Consider the following 21,839-nt stretch of genomic DNA (forward strand, 5'->3'; position numbering starts at 1 on the left):
CGATTACACACCAGTGGCTTCAACAGGGAGACATGAAACACGTTGGAGATCCGCATGCCAGGAGGAAGCGCAAGGGCATAGGCTACCGGGTTTACCCTGCGAAGCACTCGGAAGGGACCAACAAAGCGAGGCGCCAGCTTGGGAGTGGGCACTCGAAGGTTGAGGTTGCGGGTGGACAACCATACGCGGTCTCCGACCTGGTAGGAAGGAGCGGGCGCTCGTCTGCGATCAGCCTGGAGTTTCTGGCGCTGCGCAGAGACCTCAAGGGACCTCTGGATCTGTACCCAAGAAGCACGTAGGACGGAAAGGTGATCCTCCACAGCCGGAATATCCTGGGGAGAGAATACCTCCGGTAACACGGCAGGTTGGAACCCATAATTGGCCATGAAGGGAGACGTCCCAGAGGAAGAGTTCACCGCCGTGTTCCTGGCAAACTCAGCCCAAGGCAGGAGGTCAACCCAATTGTCTTGGTGATCGGAGACATAGCAACGAAGGAATTGCTCCAAGGCCTGATTGGATCGTTCTGCGGCCCCATTGGACTGAGGGTGGTAGGCCGAGGAGAAAGAGAGATGAATCCCCAACTGGGAGCAAAAGGCGCGCCAGAACCTGGACACAAACTGACTCCCCCGATCCGACACAATCTCCTTGGGCAAACCGTGCAACCGGAAGACCTCCCTGGCAAAAATCGAGGCCAACTCTTGTGCAGAGGGTAACTTCTTGAGAGGAACACAGTGGCACATTTTGGAAAACCGATCCACAATCATGAGAATGACCGTATGGCCTCGGGATGCAGGGAGGTCCACAATGAAATCCATCCCCAGGTGTGACCATGGACGCTCCCCGGTGGCTATGGGTTGCAAAAGGCCCAACGGAAGGTGCCGAGGGGACTTACTCTGGGCACAAACGGAGCATGCCGCTACATATGCGGCGATGTCGGAACGTAGAGAAGGCCACCAGAACAGACGTGAAACCGCCCAGGACAGCTGATTCTTTCCAGGGTGCCCCGCAGCCTTGGAGTTATGGTAGGTTCGCAACAACCGAGTGCGCAACTCCTCAGGCACAAAACATCTGCCGTTGGGTCTCCCAGAGGGAGCACCAGATTGAGCCGCCAAAATCTGCTCACCCAGAGGAGAAGTCAGGCTGGTGCGAATAGCGGCCAGGATCTGATTCGGGGGTATGACCGTAGTCGGAATCGACTCCTCCCCGGACAGCTCGGAGTACTGCCGTGATAAGGCATCCGCTCTGATGTTCTTGGAGCCGGGTAGGTAGGAGACCACGTAATTAAAACGTGACAAGAACAGAGCCCATCTGGCCTGACGTGGTGTCAATCTCTTGGCCTCAGAGAGGTAGGTCAGATTCTTGTGGTCCGTCAGGGTGAGAACCGGAACCACCGAGCCCTCGAGCAAGTGCCTCCATTCTTTAAGGGCCTGCACGATGGCCAATAACTCCCTGTCACCAATCTGATAGTTGCACTCCGCGGAAGACAGTTTCCGGGAGTAAAACCCACAAGGAAGCAGAGGACCCTCTAGTGTTCTACGCTGAGACAGGAGGGCGCCTACTCCCGTCTCAGACGCGTCCACCTCGAGGACAAAAGGCAACCCAGGGTTGGGATGCGACAGAATCGGAGCCGACACAAAGGCGGACTTTAGAGCCTCAAAAGCTCGGATGGCCTCGAGCGGCCAGACCTGAAGATTACTGCCCTTCCTGGTCAGATCCGTGAGAGGCTTGGCTAGCATGGAAAAGTCCCTGATGAACTTCCGATAATAATTGGCGAAGCCCAAAAAGCGCTGCAGGGCACGAAGCCCACTGGGCTGGGGCCACTGTAAGACAGCCGAAACCTTCTCAGGATCCATGGAGAACCCCTCAGCGGAAATGATGTAACCTAAGAAGGTTACCTGGGATCGGTGAAATTCGCATTTCTCAAGCTTACCGAACAGCTTGTTCTCTCGTAAGCGTTGCAACACTCGTCTGACATCCAGAATGTGGGCCTCCATGGATGCAGAATATACCAAGATGTCATCCAAATAGACCACCACACACTGCTGCAACAGGTCACGGAAAACATCGTTGATGAATTCCTGGAAGACTGCGGGCGCATTGCACAACCCAAAGGGCATAACCAAGGATTCATAATGACCGGTCCTGGTGTTAAACGCGGTCTTCCACTCATCGCCCGCCTTGATCCTTACCAGGTTATATGCCGCCCTCAGGTCGAGTTTGGTAAAGACCGTGGCCCCTTTGAGGCGATCGAACAGCTCGGAAATCAAGGGTATCGGGTAAGCGTTCTTGATCGTGATGCGATTGAGACCCCTGTAATCGATGCAAGGCCTCAACTCGCCGCCTTTCTTTTTCACAAAGAAAAATCCAGCCCCTGCCGGGGACGAGGATTTGCGAATGTGTCCGCGTGAAAGCGCCTCCCTCACGTACTCCTCCATGGCCTCATTCTCCGCTACCGACAGTGGATAGACTTTGCCACGAGGAGGAACGGCACCGGATTGTAACTCTATGGCACAATCGTATGGGCGGTGCGGAGGTAGGGCAACCGCGCGCACCTTATCGAATACATCCCGGTACTCTTCGTATTCAGGAGGCAACAGAGAGTCCGAGGAAGTACACAGCAACTTGACAGGCCCATGGATGCAACTAGCCCCACACTGCGGTGACCACGAGAGGATCTCGACCGATCTCCAATCGAAAGTCGGATTATGCTTCTGGAGCCAGGGGTACCCCAAGACCACCGAGTAGTGTGGAGACGAAATAACCTGGAGACAGACCGACTCTCTGTGAACGGCACCAATGGCTATCCCCACTGGAAGGGTCTCATGAGTCACGTGTGGCGGCAGAAGGGGTCTGCCGTCTATCGCCTCAAGAGCCAGTGGGGAACCTAGAGGCTGCAGAGGAATGGAATTGGCGGCAACGAACACTCTATCAATGAACAAACCACCAGCACCAGAGTCCACCAACGCCTGGGTCGTCACCGAGCCCCCGACCCAGGAGAGGACAACCGTGATCAGTGGTTTGTCAACACGGGAAACCGGGGACGAGGAGACTCCACCCAAGATCTGCCCCCGACAGGACCTCAGGTGCGAGCGTTCTCCCGGACGGTTCGGACATGCCAACCGAAAATGCCCACCGAGACCACAGTACATGCATCGGCCCTCGCGTCTCCGGAGTACCCTCTCCCCCTCAGACAGGCGAGCAAACCCCCGCTGCATGGGTTCACCCCCAGACAAGTCATCCCCAGGAGGCGTGGGAGGAGAGGGAGGCACGGGTGGGACAGCAAACGTAGGCGCCAATCTGTTAGGAGACCTCCGCAGGCTCTCCTTAAAGGAAGGTCTCTCCCTGAGTCTGGTGTCAATCAAAATCAGGAAAGAAATAAGAGACTCGAGCTCCACTGGTAGGTCCTTAGCTGCAACCTCATCCTTCAAGGCATCCGAGAGACCATGAGAGAAAGCAGCGACCAGAGCCTCATTATTCCAGCCCACCTCTGCTGCCAGGGTACGAAACTCAATGGCGTATTCAGCTACGGATCGTGAACCCTGTCTGATGGACATAAGGAGCTTCGCAGCAGAGGCAGCACGAGCCGGCACATCGAATACCTTCCGAAGAGAAGCAACAAAACCGGAAAACTCGGCAACCACCGGATTGTTGTTCTCCCATAAAGGGCTGGCCCAGGCCAAGGCCTTGTCCGAGAGCAGCGAGATCAAGAAGCCCACCCTTGATCTCTCAGTAGGAAAGGCATGTGGCAGCAACTCGAAGTAAATGCCCACCTGGTTAAGGAAACCTCGGCACTGAGTTGGCTCTCCCCCAAAGCGCTGTGGAAGGGGGGCAGAACCGGTCATACCCTGAAACACCACAGGCACAGCAACAGGTGTCAGGGTAGACTCTGGCGCAACAACCGGAGCGGCAGTAGGAGCGGGCCCAGGAGCGACAACCGACCCATCGGCAACGGAAGCTAAATGAGCCGTGCGTTCAAGCAGGGTTTGCAACGCCACAGCGAACCGACCCAACAGGTGATCCTGCTGATCAAGTCTGGCAACCAGCGTAGGTAGCGAGGGTGGCCCTGTACCGTCAGAATTCATGGCTTGGTCCTAATGTCATGGAACCATGAACCAGACGTACAACAAGAGATAAGTGGAAAATAAGAAGGTTTTATTGAAGAGCAAGCCGTAAGCAAAGTCCGAACGGATGGCTAAACCGAAGCAGGGTCTTGCGGAGACAGAGGTCAGGAACCAGAAGGGTAGTCAGACGAAGCCAGGAACAGGAACCAACGGGGTAGTCAGACGAAGCCGGAATCAGGAACCAACGGGGTAGTCAGACGAAGCCGGAATCAGGAACCAACGGGGTAGTCAGACGAGGCCAGGATCAGGAACCAGAAGCAGCAGCAGTCTTGGAAGCATGTGAACACAGGAGGACCAAGCAAGGAACTGAAGCCACAGACCTCCTATATATATGAGCTGGGCATCCAGCTCCTCCCAGTGGGAAGGAGGAGCCGCAGGGTGGGAGGCTACAAGGAAACCCAGAAACCAAGATGGCCGCCAGCACATGTCAAACGAAGGGAACAGCAAGGAGGTAAGACCATGACAGTCTCTCCCAATGAAATACATATGCCCAAGCTGCTTATCGCGTGTTTATGGGGAGGTCTGGAGAAAATGCTTTCAGATGGCTTGTGTGTGACCAGATTTAAAGCGTTTATGCTGTGTGTCGGGCCTTATGCTCCTGTAATTGCCCATACAGCTCCTGTAATTGCCCATATGGCACAGGTAGGTTAGCATTAGGTCCTGTGCCACTATGAGAGACCTTGACGAGGTGCGCAGGCTCCGGTATGTTCTTGATATAAGAATATATTGGTGAAAGTCTAATTTTTAACCTCAGAGTGCGGGTTTAGATATACAGACGTGGACAAAATTGTTGGTACCCTTTGGTCAATGAAAGAAAAAGTCACAATGGTCACAGAAATAACTTTAATCTGACAAAAGTAATAATAAATTAAAATTCTATAAATGTTAACCAATGAAAGTCAGACATTGTTTTTCAACCATGCTTCAACAGAATTATGTAAAAAAATAAACTCATGAAACAGGCATGGACAAAAATGATGGTACCCCTAGAAAACACAGAACATAATGTGACCAAAGGGACATGTTAATTCAAGGTGTGTCCACTAATTAGCATCACAGGTGTCTACAACCTTGTAATCAGCCATTGGGCCTATATATATGGCTCCAGGTAATCACTGTGTTGTTTGGTGATATGGTGTGTACCACACTCGACATGGACCAGAGGAAGCAAAGGAAAGAGCTGTCTCAAGAGATCAGAAAGAAAATTATAGACAAGCATGTTAAAGGTAAAGGCTATAAGACCATCTCCAAGCAACTAGATGTTCCTGTGAGTACAGTTGCACATATTATTCATAAGTTTAAGATCCATGGGACTGTAGCCAACCTCCCTGGACGTGGCCGCAGGAGGAAAATTGATGACAAATCTAAGAGACGGATAATCCGAATGGTAACAAAAGAGCCTAGAAAGACTTCTAAAGAGATTCAAGGTGAACTTCATGCTCAAGGAACATCAGTGTCAGATCGCACCATCCGTCGTTGTTTGAGCCAAAGTGGACTACATGGGAGACGACCAAGGAGGACACCATTGTTGAAAACGAATCATAAAAAAGCAAGACTGGAATATGCCAAACTACATGTTGACAAGCCACAAAGCTTCTGGGAGAATGTCCTGTGGACAGATGAGACAAAAATCGAAGTTTTTGCCAAGGCACATCAGCTGTATGTTCACAGACGAAAAAATGAAGCATATCAAGAAAAGAACACTGTCCCTACTGTGAAACATGGAGGAGGCTCTGTTATGTTCTGGGGCTGCTTTGCTGCGTCTGGCACAGGGTGTCTTGAATCTGTGCAGGGTACAATGAAATCTCAAGACTATCAAGGAATTCTAGAGAGAAATGTACTAGCCAGTGTCAGAAAGCTTGGTCTCAGTCGCAGGTCATGGGTCTTGCAACAGGACAATGACCCAAAACACACCGCTAAAAACACCCAAGAATGGCTAAGAGGAAAAAATTGGACTATTCTAAAGTGGCCTTCTATGAGCCCTGACCTCAATCCTATTGAGCATCTTTGGAAGGAGCTGAAACATGCAGTCTGGAAAAGGCACCCTTCAAACCGGACACAACTGGAGCAGTTTGCTCATGAGGAGTGGGCCAAAATACCTGCTGAGAGGTGCAGATGTCTCATTGACAGTTACAGGAAGCGTTTGATTGCAGTGATTGCCTCAAAAGGTTGCGCAACAAAATATTAAGTTAGGGGTACCATCATTTTTGTCCATGCCTGTTTCATGAGTTTATTTTTTTACATAATTCTGTTGAAGCATGGTTGAAAAACAATGTCTGACTTTCATTGGTTAACATTTATAGAATTTTAATTTATTATTACTTTTGTCAGATTAAAGTTATTTCTGTGACCATTGTGACTTTTTCTTTCATTGACCAAAGGGTACCAACAATTTTGTCCACGTCTGTATATTGTCAATTGCATTTACCATTGTAGTACACCAATCTTTGCAATGTTACAGATTTAAAGCGTAACCAACCTTTCAACAAAACACTGCTTTAATCTGTAGTACAGTGTGTGTATATGAGGAATAACACGATTTCTAGCCATTAGGTCACTTGTATCTGGCATTTTCTAGCAGTTTTCCTCTGTACATGCTGAACATCTAGCTTGCAGATCTCTCAGACATGTTGGGTGGATCTGCAGTCTCTTCAGTGTCTCTCTTTGAGTCCTGTCTTGATGTATGCTGCATCTCACTTTCCTCCCTCCCCTCTCCATAGACTTGTATTGACATATGTAATCGTATTCTCCTGTTGAGCTGCTCTGTCTCGAGATGAAATTCAAAGTTTTTTTCAAAGTGAAAAGAAATTAGCAAAAGGGGTGGGGTAAAAAGCTGATAACATGAGAACTAGACATTTCTTACTGTTAAAACGTATTACAAAGTTTCTTGTAGTCGCTTGTACTATTGATTTATGTAAAGTTGTGTGACAGTACAGTGATACTTGGCGCTGATCATACACATTAGATGTATGCTGGTCAACCTCCCCCCCCCCCAACATGGCGGGACCAGTTGACCATCAAATGATGATAGGGACAGGCAGTTGGATTTGAACTGCCCAATATTTTTGTTTTTGGGAAGATAAGTTGCTACCAGTAGTCTTTCAGCGGTTTCCTCCCCATTCCATATTGGTTATCACCTTTGAATTAGTTTCTCAGTAACAAATAAATAAAAGAACGGAGATTATTAGAATGGGAGAATGTGTTAGTCATAAATTTAATACCACTAGTCTAATTCATTCAAACCTTCTTGAGAACTTATAATGTACTTCTAGAACACCAAAGGAGAATGATTTAACTATGTATAATACTCTGTGTAATATATTATAGGTTTAAAGCATGAAATGTACATCAGACAAATAAAAGGCAGTTTAAACAATATATAGATATACAAAGTATCTCCTCTCATGGAAAACTATCATGTTACAGTCTTGACTTCTCACGGATGTACATTGAAGCAAAGATGTAACTAAGAAAACTTTTTTTTAAAACTTACAAAACAAATATTAAAAATTAAATAAAATATTGGTTTACAGTTTGGATCAGGCCTCCCGAAGCTACTCCAGGCATATACAAAATAAACATTTGTGCAAAAGTGCAAAGTTCCAGACACTGATTAGCAGCACAGATGGAGATGGATTTCTGTTTCCAATATGTTAAAAGTGTCTATAGGCACCAAGGGAGTTGGAAGTCTGAGGAGGAGGAACGTTATTAGATATTGGTTTCATCTTTCTTGAAACTGTGTGGATACCCATGCCTTTGATAATTTGGGTGCATATTTTGCATATGTTCCAGCGGAACTACAATATCATCAGGATTATGAGGCGTTTTGTTAAGTTCTACCACTCGAGGGACCACCACTGACCAACGATCTACAAAGACAGACACATTAGATTATGGGACAATTAATACGGATATACATTCACTCTCACACATATAAAACAGATAAATAATTAAAATGTTGAGTAACTTTGTGATTTCTTCTCTGATTTGTATACATATAAATTCAAAACTCTTTGGAGAGCAGTATATTGTAGGAACAGGGATGACATTTAACTAAATCTGTGTCCAGGCCCCTGTGTCTTATAAGAAGTCACTGGTTTAAAAAAATGGCCCATAGTAGTTGGTGACTGTTACAGATAATGCTGTGGGGTAAAATGAACTTTGTTATTTCCCATGTGAATGTACCCTTGAACATATCTAATCCACTAGGTCTGATATCTGACAAAGTAGTGTAAACTACCAGTTCTAACAGTTGCATACAGTATATGAATCAATAGCAACTCCACTTTGGTAATCTCCGGCCATAACTGTGGTAACCATTACTTTTGATGAGATTTCCAACCAAACTTAAAAACCAGCCCTCAAAGACCCCTATTCTGAACTGTAAGGCAAGCTATTGCAGTGTATAATAATACCTACATATGCCCACAACGATTTAACAAAGACCCTTGCTCTACAAATTATCATAAACCACAACAAAGGAAAAAAGAGCGAGCTGAAAAATAAAAGTATCACGTTTTATTAGTAGAAAATCTCAAATACATATAAAAATATCTGATGGTGCTGTATATTATTGAAGACAACCCAAATAATGCAGAGTGCACACAATGTTGCGATCTGCAAATCACGCCACAATAATGTGTAAAAAAATTTGCAAAAATATACCTGAAATAGGTGGTGAACGGGAGACAATATTGCCAAAATCTGATGTATGGCAACAGCAGATAAGTAGTATATCATATCTCCCAATACAAAAATGCACCAAAAATTATAGATTATTTGAAAATAAACAATATCCCCAAATATAACAACGAAAAAAACTCAGGAACAAAAAATCAATCCAAAAAGGTACATATCCTGCGACATAAGAATGTAGCGTTGCACAGCTAGACTCGAAAGTCCACCTCGACGCGTGTTTCACCTGCTGGCTTTGAACACGCGGTGTACTGAAAACTAGATTTTAAGCGCACAGAGAAATTTGCACTTTAGGGAGGCAAAAGTGTATTAAAAATACAAAAAAACATTACAAAAAGTGTTATTAGGGCATTAGGGACATGTTAAAAATGTATTCAAAAGTTTAGTTACTCTTTAAGATCAGGAATGGGACAGTGTAAAATGTAAACATAATTTAGGTTTGTGTGTGTGGTGGTGCCCGTGTTTGGTGTGACTTGACACTGTGATCCACATGCTGTAAATGTCTGGGTCATGGCATCAATACCCAACCTAACTGGGCACAGAGGTGACCAGAAGAGCAAGCACTCATCTTCTCATACCTTTTCTTTAAAAAGCCCACCCAATATGTGACAATCAGAGAGCAAGTGGGGGTGGGTCGATATACACAGCAGTTAGGGATGAGCGAAGCATCAGAAGTCGATTTGCATAAAACTATGTTTGTATTCTGTACTGGAGCGAGCGAGAATGTATTGGCTCCGATGAACCGAAGTTATTACTTTGCGAAGTCTCGTGAGACTTCGGGTAATAACTTCATAAATTAATTTCTACTGTAAAAAACCTTGCTCCTGAACTCAGGTTTGGTTCCAAGGTATGAGCTTCATTGGCTTTGTATGAAATATCTGAAGTTGATTCGCTTATCCCTAACAGCAGTCTATGTTACCCCCCTCCCTGGGGTCATGTACAGTTATACTGGGAGAGGAGGGCCGTATAGCTACTAGAGATGTGAGCTAGGTCTTGTTTTAAAGCGGACCTTTCAATTTACAGTGGCTGCAGAAAGGGGTTTGAGAAACCTGGAGATAGAGACAGGACTCTGAGTTGAAAACCACATCAGATAAGTAATGCATTTCCTGTAGATATTCCATAAATGTCTAAAATAGGAAAACTCCTTTTAGTTCGCATACTTCTCCAGATCATTTGACTCAAGTTACCCTGTGAATGCTGAGGATTGGCATCCTTCAAGCCCAATCATGATTATTAATTTACTATTCCCTGCTTTTATTCCACCACCTTACCCTATTAGGGAACATAAGACAGATTTTGATTTGAAAAATAGAGTGCCGATTTTTATGCGGATTTGCCACAAATTTCAGCCTATGTGTCAAAAGCTGTCAAAGTCCGCAGCATAAATTGACCTTTTAAATCTTCACTGTGGATTAAGGTATTTGAAAATTCCATTGGGGAAATTTTCCACAAAGCATGAATGACATTAAATCATCCACTTTGCTGCTGCTGATTTCTCTGCTCGATGTGGCTGTACCCTTTCTATCCTCCTCGGTATACACATTTGACATCTACCGGTATACGGAAAACCAGCATTGTCAAAACAGTTTCATACATTAACATTGAGAAGAACTGTGTACACAGTTTTTGCAAATATTTTCTAAAAAAACAACGTATTTGAATGTTAACCCCTGATGAAGCCATTGCCATGAACTCTGGATGCTGAAGGGCTCATCCATTACCATTGGATGTGCATTAACAATCTGCTCATTTTTGAACTGAGCTGCACTGTTGTCAGTGGAATGTGTGATGGATCATTTACTCCTAAAATCAAAACATGCTATTAGCAATAGAACTAATCCATTAAGCATACTGAAGTCACAGTATGCAAATAAAGCGATGCCCTCATAAGCATAAAAGGGAGAGGGACAGATTGTCAAAATCTCTTAAATTTAAAATTCAATGTATCTAGTGAATACGTAATAAATGTCAGGCCTACCTCTCCGGAGACGCCCCACAGTTTGTGAAAAACCATAATACTGATAAGTATCGTTCCTCCCGGGGTCCTCGTTAATGATGCCAAGATTCTGATTCCAATGTGACCAATTCACTTCATCCACCCTAAAACAAATACAACACCATATCATTAAAGGGAATGTGTCATCAGAAAGAAGATGACCTATTGTTTAAATCATGTTTTTATATTTAACATATCTTTAAAGAATTTTTTATGATTTTATTTTTCCATGTCACTATCTATATTTAAACAAAAACCATAAATTCCTGCGGTTTTTGCACTAGTCATTAAAGAATGTATTAGACGGGCATATTTTCTGCCCGTTCGTCGCTAACAAGTGTTAACACTCATTAGCATAATACTGCCGCCAATTGCACAATGAACAAGCAAATGCTCCTTCATCAGGCAATCCAGATCTTTCAGCATGTTGAAAGATCAAGATTTGCCACAGGCAAATAGTTATGCAGCATAGGGATGAACGATGGCATAGCGATCACTCCTTCCCATGTTGCTTAGGTGATCGCTGCAAGTAATAGCGGCAGTCTCCACAGCAAGCGAGCAGGCTTCTGACAATCGTCTGTGTGATCGGGGTGTCTGATACACCCATAAACCTAATAGGTGCCACTTCTTGGTCTGTACAGATCACTTCACTGCAGTCATATATTATTATATATATTATTGAGGGATATCTGGATTTGGAATGTTGCCGTTTCCCAGGGAGCTTTGCACTTTTAGTTTGCCGTGTCGAAACTCTTAAAGGGGTTCTCCGGGAATTCAGAAAATGAAAATATTAAAATATTACTTTATGATAAATATATTCCCAAATACCTTTTATGAGTTATAATGGCTAGTTTTGTCTAGGTAGCAATTATTAGGAGAAATAAAATGGCCGCCGTCCTATCAGCACACACAAAACCTGTCCTAATCATACAGGAAGAGAAGTTACTTCACCACAATGAGCCATAGTGCTGCCTCATCCTCCTCTCTGCTTGTCAGGAATCATGATCCTGAATACAGGTGAATCTCTGGGGAATGGAGATGATGAGGAGACATGAGAGGAAGGTGGGCATGTAGCTAATGAGCAGCAGCATTTGTATGCAGTCTCCATTACCAGAGCCATAGACTGCCCTGTCCAGCCTCTCTGTACTAAATTCCCCATAGATTTGGCTAAAGTTCTTGTCTGATGTATTCAGGATCATAATCCCTGACCAGTAGGGAAGAGAGGAGGATGAGGCAGCTCTTTACCTCAGTGTCGTGACGTAACTTGTCCTCCCGTGTGATTAGGACAGGTCCTGTGTGTACTGGTAGGACAGAGGCCATTTTATTTCTCCTAATGATCGTTCCCCAGACATAACAAGCCGTTATAACTAATGAAAGGTATTTAGGAATATATTTATTATAAAGTAATATTTGAGTATTTTCATTTTCTTAATTCCCAGAGAACACCTTTAAACTGGCTGACATTAGCGATGTGCTAATGTCAGCTGCCCCAACTCTGCTATTCTAATGATTATCCGTGCCCCCGTTACTGTAGAATTCTTACTTTTATAATATGTAAATGAGCCTCTAGGAGCAGAAGGGGCGTTGCTTCTGCACCTAGAGCAGGGATCAGCAACCTTCGGCACTCCAGTTGTTGTGAAACTACAATTCCCAGCATGCTCCATTCATTTCTATGAGAGTTCTTAGAAGAGCAGAACAAGTATGCATGCTGGGAGTTGTAGTTTCACAACAGCTGGAGTGCCGGAGGTTGCCTACCCCTGACCTATAGGCTCCCGTCTCCCACCTCAAGTCACGCCTTCCAAGTGCTGATGGACAGGGCCAGGCATTGTTTGCATCCTTCTGCCTGCCCTGTGCCCTGGGGAAATCTCGCACCGTTCGGTATTCTGCGCAGGCGCGGTGAGGGAAGGACGATCGCAGGCTGCCAGCTTCCTCACCGTGATTTTTGGTTGAAAACAACCAAAAATGCTGCCTGCAACCAAGCAGCTGCAGCGGTGAGCAGATCCCTTTATGTCATGACAAATGGCACATGATGCAAGGAGATCCGGTCAAGTGAGGGGGGGGGGGGGGGGGGGGGAGAGGTTGCCAAAAACCTCCTCATTCCTGCACAACCTCTTTTAAGATGTTTTACAAGATCTTTAATATTGAGTAAAGAATATTTGATCAGTAGCAGTTCTCCTGGCACCCCCACCAATCAAACAAGCATTGTTTACACAGCTCCGTCCTTATGCTTGCGGATATGCCTAGTACTATACCTCAGTCTTATTCACTTGAAAGCAAATGAGCCATAGTACCAGACACAGTATATAATATATAATATATATATATATATATACACACACACATATACATATACACACACACACACACACACACACACACACATGCATACATATATACACACTGCTTCACATGGGTGAATAAAGACACAGTTTTTTCAAGTCTTGGAGTGCTGTCCTATTTCTGGCATATATCAAGGGTGAGAAGCCCATTCCCTTGGACGCTGCTCCTGAGCCAGTTTACTGGTGCCGCCAAATCCTCTTTTTTCTATATAGTTAATTCCCTGGTTAAACAATACAGGGCGCAAGGCACTACATCCGGCTGATCAGCAGCACTGCCAGGAATCAGGTATATTCAATGTATAAAGTCCTAGTACTGTACTTTCATATGACCATTTTCGGAAGCGCTCACACAGCCATATTTTTCGTTCCTGTTAGGGCCATAGATTTTAGAGGAAATAGATTTTGGAAAGAAATGTACAGATCTGACAAGCACAGTTTTACCCATATTTTTGTATATTTTGTTAAAATGTATGTAAACCGATGATATCCAGTGTATTTGTTTCTGACATTTTAGGTTATGTTTTTGAAAATGTTCTACCGACATACTCACTACATTTACTTGTGCAATGCTGATCTAGGTGTATTTTAATATGAATGTTAGCCCTGTGGCACTACATGTTTTCTCAGAGTCTCGCATTTAAAGCAGAGGTTTGGTTTAGCTGGCTGATGAACTAAAGCAACCTTTTCATTCCAAGCAGAAATTAGCACAAAATAGACAAGGGTCTAATGAGGTCTAATTATGAATCAATAGCAGATATTCCATTAAATACTGTCATAATTGCCAGTCACTGCTTGTCTCTCATATTTACCAGAAGATTTAAATACCATCTGTTAATTCATGCTGTGCCTTGTGGTATAGCTAGAAACTTTATTAATATGCAAATGAGGACCCACCACAGCCCCCACTTTAATGATCACGAGTGATGCCCTTGGGAACCTATCTGGCCTAACCGCTTTGTATACAAGTTCAATGTAAATGCCAAGAGCCACTTTAAAGGCAAAGCATATGCAAAAGGCGGTGATCGATTTGGTCTATTAAATTTGAAAACGAACATGTCCATTTACAGACATTATTTATAAAATTACACAAAGTAAAATATGTTGAAAGTAAGGGAACACCCCTCCATTTGCAGCTCTCATCCTTTGTAAAGTAAAGACCCCGTGCCTTCCTGACGTGCTGTACAGAGTTCAATCACATACAGCAAGGTGATCTCAAATGAGAAACAAATTATTTACCAGTAGTTCCTTTTGTGCTAAAATTGCTTGTAAATTGCTGTATAATCAGGGAGACGATGCGGTGTTTGTGGATTGATGGCTGCATTATCTAGCAGTAAGTAAACTATTCTGGACGTATAAAGGATGCTCCGTTTTCCGATTTGGCCAATTGCAAAAAGTTATATTTACTGCAATACATATCAGGAAATTGTTTAAATTATAGCTTGGAGAATCAGATATATTTTTTATATACTTGGACTTATTATGAAAAAAAATTGCTTATATGTTTTTTTTCCAACCATACTATGTAATATGTAGTTATGCCATCTCTGTATTCCCATGTGTTAAAGGGTTATATCGAAAGGATCTCAGAGGGGTGGGCTGTTTATATAACAACTAGAGAGACCAATTGAGAAAACCCATGTACATGCGTGGCCACTTCTCCATCCATTTCCTGCCTGGATGCGGCAGTCAATGGCCACCTTACCAGGTGGGCCTTTGGACCCCTAGTCTGGAGACTGGAGTGGGTCTCAGAGGTGGAAACCACACAAAACAGATATTTATGTCATATTCTGTAGATATGCTATAAACCTTTCAGGTTGGTCATTAGTATCAGACTTTTGTTAATAGCTAGTGCTAATCCCTAGCCCTTGAAAGGTTTTTCTATACAATTAAAATTCTTAATATCTTAAAGCACAAATACTAACTTTACATGCAAACTACATTTAAGTGGGTCAATCTTTGCTTCCAGAACCTGACATTTTTATGGTTCTATCTAAATGTTATTTTGGGGTCGATAGGGACATGGAGTAAGAATTGTAATTAGGGATGGAGTTAAACGGGTTTTCCAAAATGGGTGGAGGTCTGACACCAAAGACGTCCGCCGATCACCTGTTTGAGAAGGCATCAGTGCTCCTGTGAGTGTCACAGCATTTTCCATGATTACAAAGCACAGCGCTGTACATTGTATAGAGGCTGTGCTTGGTATCGCAGCTCAGCCCCATTCATTTCTATTGGGCTGAGCTGCTCCTAGGCCACGTGACCGATGAGCGTGTCATCACTGGCCAAGAAAAAGCTGCAAGAAGGGGGCGGCACTACTGCAAGCGCCGATGCCTTTTCACACAGCTGACAAGAGGGAGTCCTGGGTGTCAGACCCCCAACGATCAGATACTAAAAACCTAGGATAGGTTAGGTCAGGGATGCTGAACCTGTGGCCCTCCAGCTGTTGCAAAACTCCAACTCCCAGTATGCCCTAATAGCTGTAGACTGTCCTGGCATGCTGGGAGTTGTAGTTTTGCAACAGCTGGAGGGACGCAGGTTGGGCATCCCTGGGTTAGGTCATCAGTTATAAAGTCTCAGAAAACTCCTTTACATATCCAGTATAGAAATCCCTCTAAAATGTCAACATTTTGATGGAACTACAGAAATATCAGCTTTTGAGCATACTATACATAGTGGATGGTGCTCCAATTGTGGTAGCTAAATAGTCACATAAGGTCCATGGACACCTTTGTGCATTTTTTAAAGGTAATCCGTGGTTCACCTGATTAAAACACGTTTGGTTTGGTTTTTGTTTGTTTTTTAATCTGAGGCTCAGTTCCAGAGTTATGATACGTTTTCTTAATATGCAAATTAGGCCTTTGGTGCCATGAGGGCGTCACTATTGCTCTTGTTGCAACCAAGCTCCACTCATGCCTGTGGCCAGCCCCTTCCTGGCTGTTTTGGCAAGATCAGGCAGAGGCAAAGCAAGTAAGGGGGGATTTCACAATGAACAGGACTGAGGAGCCTGCAATGATTTTGCAAATTGATTTCATCAAAAATTGTGCACTAGGTTTTTATCCCATGATACAGGCAATGCAAAAAAAAAAATTAGTCCATAGCCTTTAAACATTCCTACCAAGAGTTATTCAAAGGCTAATAAAAATAAAAAACTAAGTGTATTTAAAAATACAAACCGGATTCCAAAAAAGTTGGGACACTAAGCAAATTGTGAATAAAAACTGAATGCAATGATGTGGAGATGGCAAATGTCAATATTTTATTTGTAATAGAACGTAGATGACAGATCAAACGTTTAATCCGAGTAAATGTATCATTTTAAAGGAAAAATACGTTGATTCAAATTTTCACGGTGTCAACAAATCCCAAAAAAGTTGGGACAAGTAGCAATAAGAGGCTGGAAAAAGTAAATTTGAGCATAACGAAGAGCTGGAAGACCAATTAACACTAATTAGGTCAATTGGCAACATGATTGGGTATAAAAAGAGCTTCTCAGAGTGGCAGTGTCTCTCAGAAGCCAAGATGGGTAGAGGATCACCAATTCCCACAATGTTGCGCAGAAAGATAGTGGAACAATATCAGAAAGGTGTTACCCAGCGAAAAATTGCAAAGACTTTGCATCTATCATCATCAACTGTGCATAACATCATCCGAAGATTCAGAGAATCTGGAACAATCTCGTAAGGGTCAAGGCCGTAAAACCATACTGGATGCCCGTGATCTCCGGGCCCTTAAACGACACTGCACCACAAACAGGAATGCTACTGTAAAGGAAATCACAGAATGGGCTCAGGAATACTTCCACAAACCATTGTCAGTGAACACAATCCACCGTGCCATCCGCCGCTGCCAGCTGAAACTCTACAGTGCAAAGAAGAAGCCATTTCTAAGCAAGATCCACAAGCTCAGGTGTTTTCACTGGGCCAGGGATCATTTAAAATGGAGTGTGGCAAAATGGAAGACTGTTCTGTGGTCAGACGAGTCACTATTCGAAGTTCTTTTTGGAAATCTGGGACGCCATGTCATCCGGACCAAAGAGGACAAGGAAAACCCAAGTTGTTATCAACGCTTAGTTCAGAAGCCTGCATCTCTGATGGTATGGGGTTGCATGAGTGCGTGTGGCATGAGCAGCTTGCATGTCGGAAAAGGCACCATCAATGCAGAAAAATATATTCAGGTTCTAGAACAACATATGCTCCCATCCAGACGTCATCTCTTTCAGGGAAGACCCTGCATTTTTCAACAAGATAATGCCAGACCACATTCTGCATCAATCACAACATCATGGCTGCGTAGGAGAAGGACCCGGGTAATAAAATGGCCAGTCTGCAGTCCAGATCTTACACCTATAGAGAACATTTGGCGCATCATAACCACTTCAGCCCCGCTAGCTGAAACCCCCTTCATGACCAGAGCACTTTTTACACTTCTGCACTACACTACTTTCACCGTTTATCGCTCGGTCATGCAACTTACCACCCAAATGAATTTTACCTCCTTTTCTTCTCACTAATAGAGCTTTCATTGGGTGGTATTTTATTGCTGCTGACATTTTTACTTTTTTTTGTTATTAATCGAAATGTAACGATTTTTTTTGCAAAAAAATGACATTTTTCACTTTCAGCTGTAAAATTTTGCAAAAAAAACGACATCCATATATAAATTTTTCGCTAAATTTATAGTTCTACATGTCTTTGATAAAAAAAAAATGTTTGGGCAAAAAAAAAAAAATGGTTTGGGTAAAAGTTATAGCGTTTACAAACTATGGTACAAAAATGTGAATTTCCACTTTTTGAAGCAGCTCTGACTTTCTGAGCACCTGTCATGATTCCTGAGGTTCTACAATGCCCAGACAGTAGAAAAACCCCACAAATGACCCCATTTCGGAAAGTAGACACCCTAAGGTATTCGCTGATGGGCATAGTGAGTTCATAGAACTTTTTATTTTTTGTCACAAGTTAGCGGAAAATGATGATGATTTTTTATTTTTATTTTTTTCTTACAAAGTCTCATATTCCACTAACTTGCGACAAAAAATAAAAAATTCTAGGAACTCGCCATGCCCCTCACGAAATACCTTGGGGTGTCTTCTTTCCAAAATGGGGTCACTTGTGGGGTAGTTATACTGCCCTGGCAATTTAGGGGCCCAAATGTGTGAGAAGAACTTTGCAATCAAAATGTGTAAAAAATGACCGGTGAAATCCGAAAGGTGCACTTTGGAATATGTGCCCCTTTGCCCACCTAGGCTGCAAAAAAGTGTGACACATCTGGTATCGCCGTACTCAGGAGAAGTTGGGGAATGTGTTTTGGGGTGTCATTTTACATATACCCATGCTGGGTGAGAGAAATATCTTGGCAAAAGACAACTTTTCCAATTTTTTTATACAAAGTTGGCATTTGACCAAGATATTTTTCTCACCCAGCATGGGTATATGTAAAATGACACCCCAAAACACATTCCCCAACTTCTCCTGAGTACGGCGATACCAGATGTGTGACACTTTTTTGCAGCCTAGATGCGCAAAGGTGCCCAAATTCCTTTTAGGAGGGCATTTTTAGACATTTGGATCCCAGACTTCTTCTCACACTTTCGGGCCCCTAAAAAGCCAGGGCAGTATAAATACCCCACATGTGACCCCACTTTGGAAAGAAGACACCCTAAGGTATTCAATGAGGGGCCTGGCGAGTTCATAGAAATTATATTTTTTTTTGCATAAGTTAGCGGAAATTGATTTTTTTTGTTTTTTTCTCACAAAGTCTCCCTTTCCGCTAACTTAGGACAAAAATTTCAATCTTTCATGGACTCAATATGCCCCTCACGGAATACCTTGGGGTGTCTTCTTTCCGAAATGGGGTCACATGTGGGGTATTTATACTGCCCTGGCTTTTTAGGGGCCCTAAAGCGTGAGAAGAAGTCTGGAATATAAATGTCTAAAAATGTTTACGCATTTGGATTCCGTGAGGGGTATGGCGAGTTCATGTGAGATTTTATTTTTTGACACAAGTTAGTGGAATATGAGACTTTGTAAGAAAAAACAAAAACAAACCAAAAATTTGCGCTAACTTGGGCCAAAAAAATGTCTGAATGGAGCCTTACAGGGGGGGGGGTGATCAATGACAGGGGGGTGATCAATGACAGGGGGGTGATCACCCATATACACTCCCTGATCACCCCCTGTCATTGATCACCCCCCTGGTAAGGCTCCATTCAGACGTCCGTATGATTTTTACGGATCCATGGATCGGATCCGCAAAACACATGCGGACGTCTGAATGGAGCCTTACAGGGGGGTGATCAATGACAGGGGGTGATCAGGGAGTGTATATGGGTGATCACCCCTCTGTCATTGATCACCCCCTGTAAGGCTCCATTCAGACGTCCGCATGATTTTTACGGATCCATGGATCGGATCCGCAAAACACATGCAGATGTCTGAATGGAGCCTTACAGGGGGGTGATCAATGACAGGGGGTGATCAGGGAGTGTATATGGGTGATCACCCCTCTGTCATTGATCACCCCCTGTAAGGCTCCATTCAGACGTCCGCATGATTTTTACGGATCCATGGATCGGATCCGCAAAACACATGCAGATGTCTGAATGGAGCCTTACAGGGGGGTAATCAATGACAGGGGGGTTATCAGGGAGTGTATATGGGTGATCACCCGCCTGTCATTGATCACCCCCCCTGTAAGGCCCCATTCAGACGTCCGCATGTTTTTTGAGGATCCGATCCATGTATCCGTGGATCCGTAAAAATCATACGGACTTCTGAACGGAGCCTGACAGGGGGGTGATCAATGACAGGGGGGTGATCAGGGAGTTTATATGGGGTGATCATGGGTGATCAGGGGTTCATAAAGGGTTAATAAGTGACGGGGGGGGTGTAGTGTAGTGTAGTGTTTGGTGCGACTTTACTGACCTACCTGTGTCCTCTGGTGGTCGATCCTAACAAAAGGGACCACCAGAGGACCAGGTAGGAGGTATATTAGACGCTGTTATCAAAACAGCGTCTAATATACCTGTTAGAGGTTAAAAAATTCGGATCTCCAGCCTGCCAGCGAGCGATCGCCGCTGGCATGCTGGAGATCCACTCGCTTACCTTCCGTTCCTGTGAGCGCGCGCGCCTGTGTGCGCACGTTCACAGGAAATCTCGGCTCTCGCGGGAGGACGCGTATATGCGTCCACCCAGAAGAGCAGGGCCGCCGGCAGGACGCAATCCTGCGTACGGCGGTCCTGGAGTGGATAAAGAGAAAGGTGCAACAAAGAAGGCCCAAGACGATTGAACAGTTAGAGGCCTGTATTAGACAAGAATGGGAGAGCATTCCTATTTCTAAACTTGAGAAACTGGTCTCCTCGGTCCCCAGACGTCTGTTGAGTGTTGTAAGAAGAAGGGGAGATGCCACACAGTGGTGAAAATGGCCTTGTCCCAACTTTTTGGGGATTTGTTGACACCATGAAATTCTGATTCATATTTTTCCCTTAAAATGGTACATTTTCTCAGTTTAAACTTTTGTTCCGTGATTTATGTTCTATTCTGAATAAAATATTAGAAGTTGGCACCTCCACATCATTGCATTCAGTTTTTATTCACGATTTGTATAGTGTCCCAACTTTTTGGGAATCCGGTTTGTATTCTAAATCTTTATAATACACTTTATCGATGTCACTGTTTACTAAAAAAAAATGTTAATTAGGGTGTCTTTGGCGCTTTGCAATCTGTGTGCCACTGATATGTATGCAGACGTGCTGCTGGAATAGCAGCACGCAGAGTACTGGCAGGAGCACACATTGCGGCTCCTGCCTGTGCCTGCTCTGGTCGGCTAAATTGTGGCATAGCACATCGATGCATGGTTTCCTAGGTTATGCAAATCTCCTGCCTGTTCCTACTCCGCTTAGCAAAAAGTTCTGCATAGCACATCGGTGGAGGAGTCCCTTCACTGATGGACTATACCAGGATTTAGCCAAGCAGTCACATGCATTGGCAGTGATGTGTGCTCCTGTCAGAATTAAGATCGCAGTGATGTTACTGTTGAATCCATACGCATACATGTCAGCACTGCAGCATAGGAGCGTATGGATTACAAAGCGCTATAGACACCCTAAACTTCAGGTGCCAATTTTTTTTTGTCAAACTGTAAAATCGATAAGATATATTACAAAAATTAATGTCAGGACTTTTAAAATGTATTTTTAAAATAAAAATGTAAGATGAAAACATTACCTAAAACACCATCGTCGATCAGGAGTCCCATCTAAATTCTTCCCAACTGTTACCATCTCTCCAGATCGAAAAGCTTTTCTTATGAAGACTGGAAATGACCGCTCAATATCCAGGATGGTGGTGGCCCACTGATAATAAAATAATTCAATGTCAATGGATTGGTTTTCCATATTACCCAAAGAGTAGCTAAAAAAAAGACATCAGTGAACATCAGAAAACCTGTTTACTGTGGCTGCATTAGAACAATTAACATACGGTATTTGCCATTTGAAGGTTCGCATGCTGTTGATCTTGGATATTACACTGCTAGGTTGTGATATATTGTCATATAGTAATCATATAACTACAATGCCAATCAGGCAAGGCACTGTAGTCACAATATCTCAGCACTGTGGCATGTCTGAAGTAGTCACAAGGGGCGACATCACACAGCAGCAGAGACCACTGCAATGGAAGCAGCAGACTGCAT

At 44.0% G+C, this 21,839-nt stretch overlaps 1 protein-coding gene across 1 annotated transcript in view; it reads right to left on the reverse strand.

Moving 5' to 3' along the window:
• Positions 1-6,534: 6,534 nt before the first annotated feature.
• Positions 6,535-21,839, reverse strand: part of TRPV4 (transient receptor potential cation channel subfamily V member 4) — a 99,362-nt gene continuing 84,057 nt past the window's right edge. Inside the window, exons 14-16 of the mRNA XM_044288749.1 lie at positions 21,371-21,498; positions 10,795-10,916; positions 6,535-7,990 (exon numbers count right to left, since the gene is read on the reverse strand). Coding sequence (XP_044144684.1) covers positions 7,830-7,990; positions 10,795-10,916; positions 21,371-21,498 — 411 coding nt within the window. The 3' untranslated portion in view covers positions 6,535-7,829. The remainder of the gene's footprint in view (positions 7,991-10,794; positions 10,917-21,370; positions 21,499-21,839) is intronic.

Source organism: Bufo gargarizans, chromosome 1 (assembly GCF_014858855.1).
Source record: "Bufo gargarizans isolate SCDJY-AF-19 chromosome 1, ASM1485885v1, whole genome shotgun sequence".
NCBI classification, from domain to species: domain Eukaryota; kingdom Metazoa; phylum Chordata; class Amphibia; order Anura; family Bufonidae; genus Bufo; species Bufo gargarizans.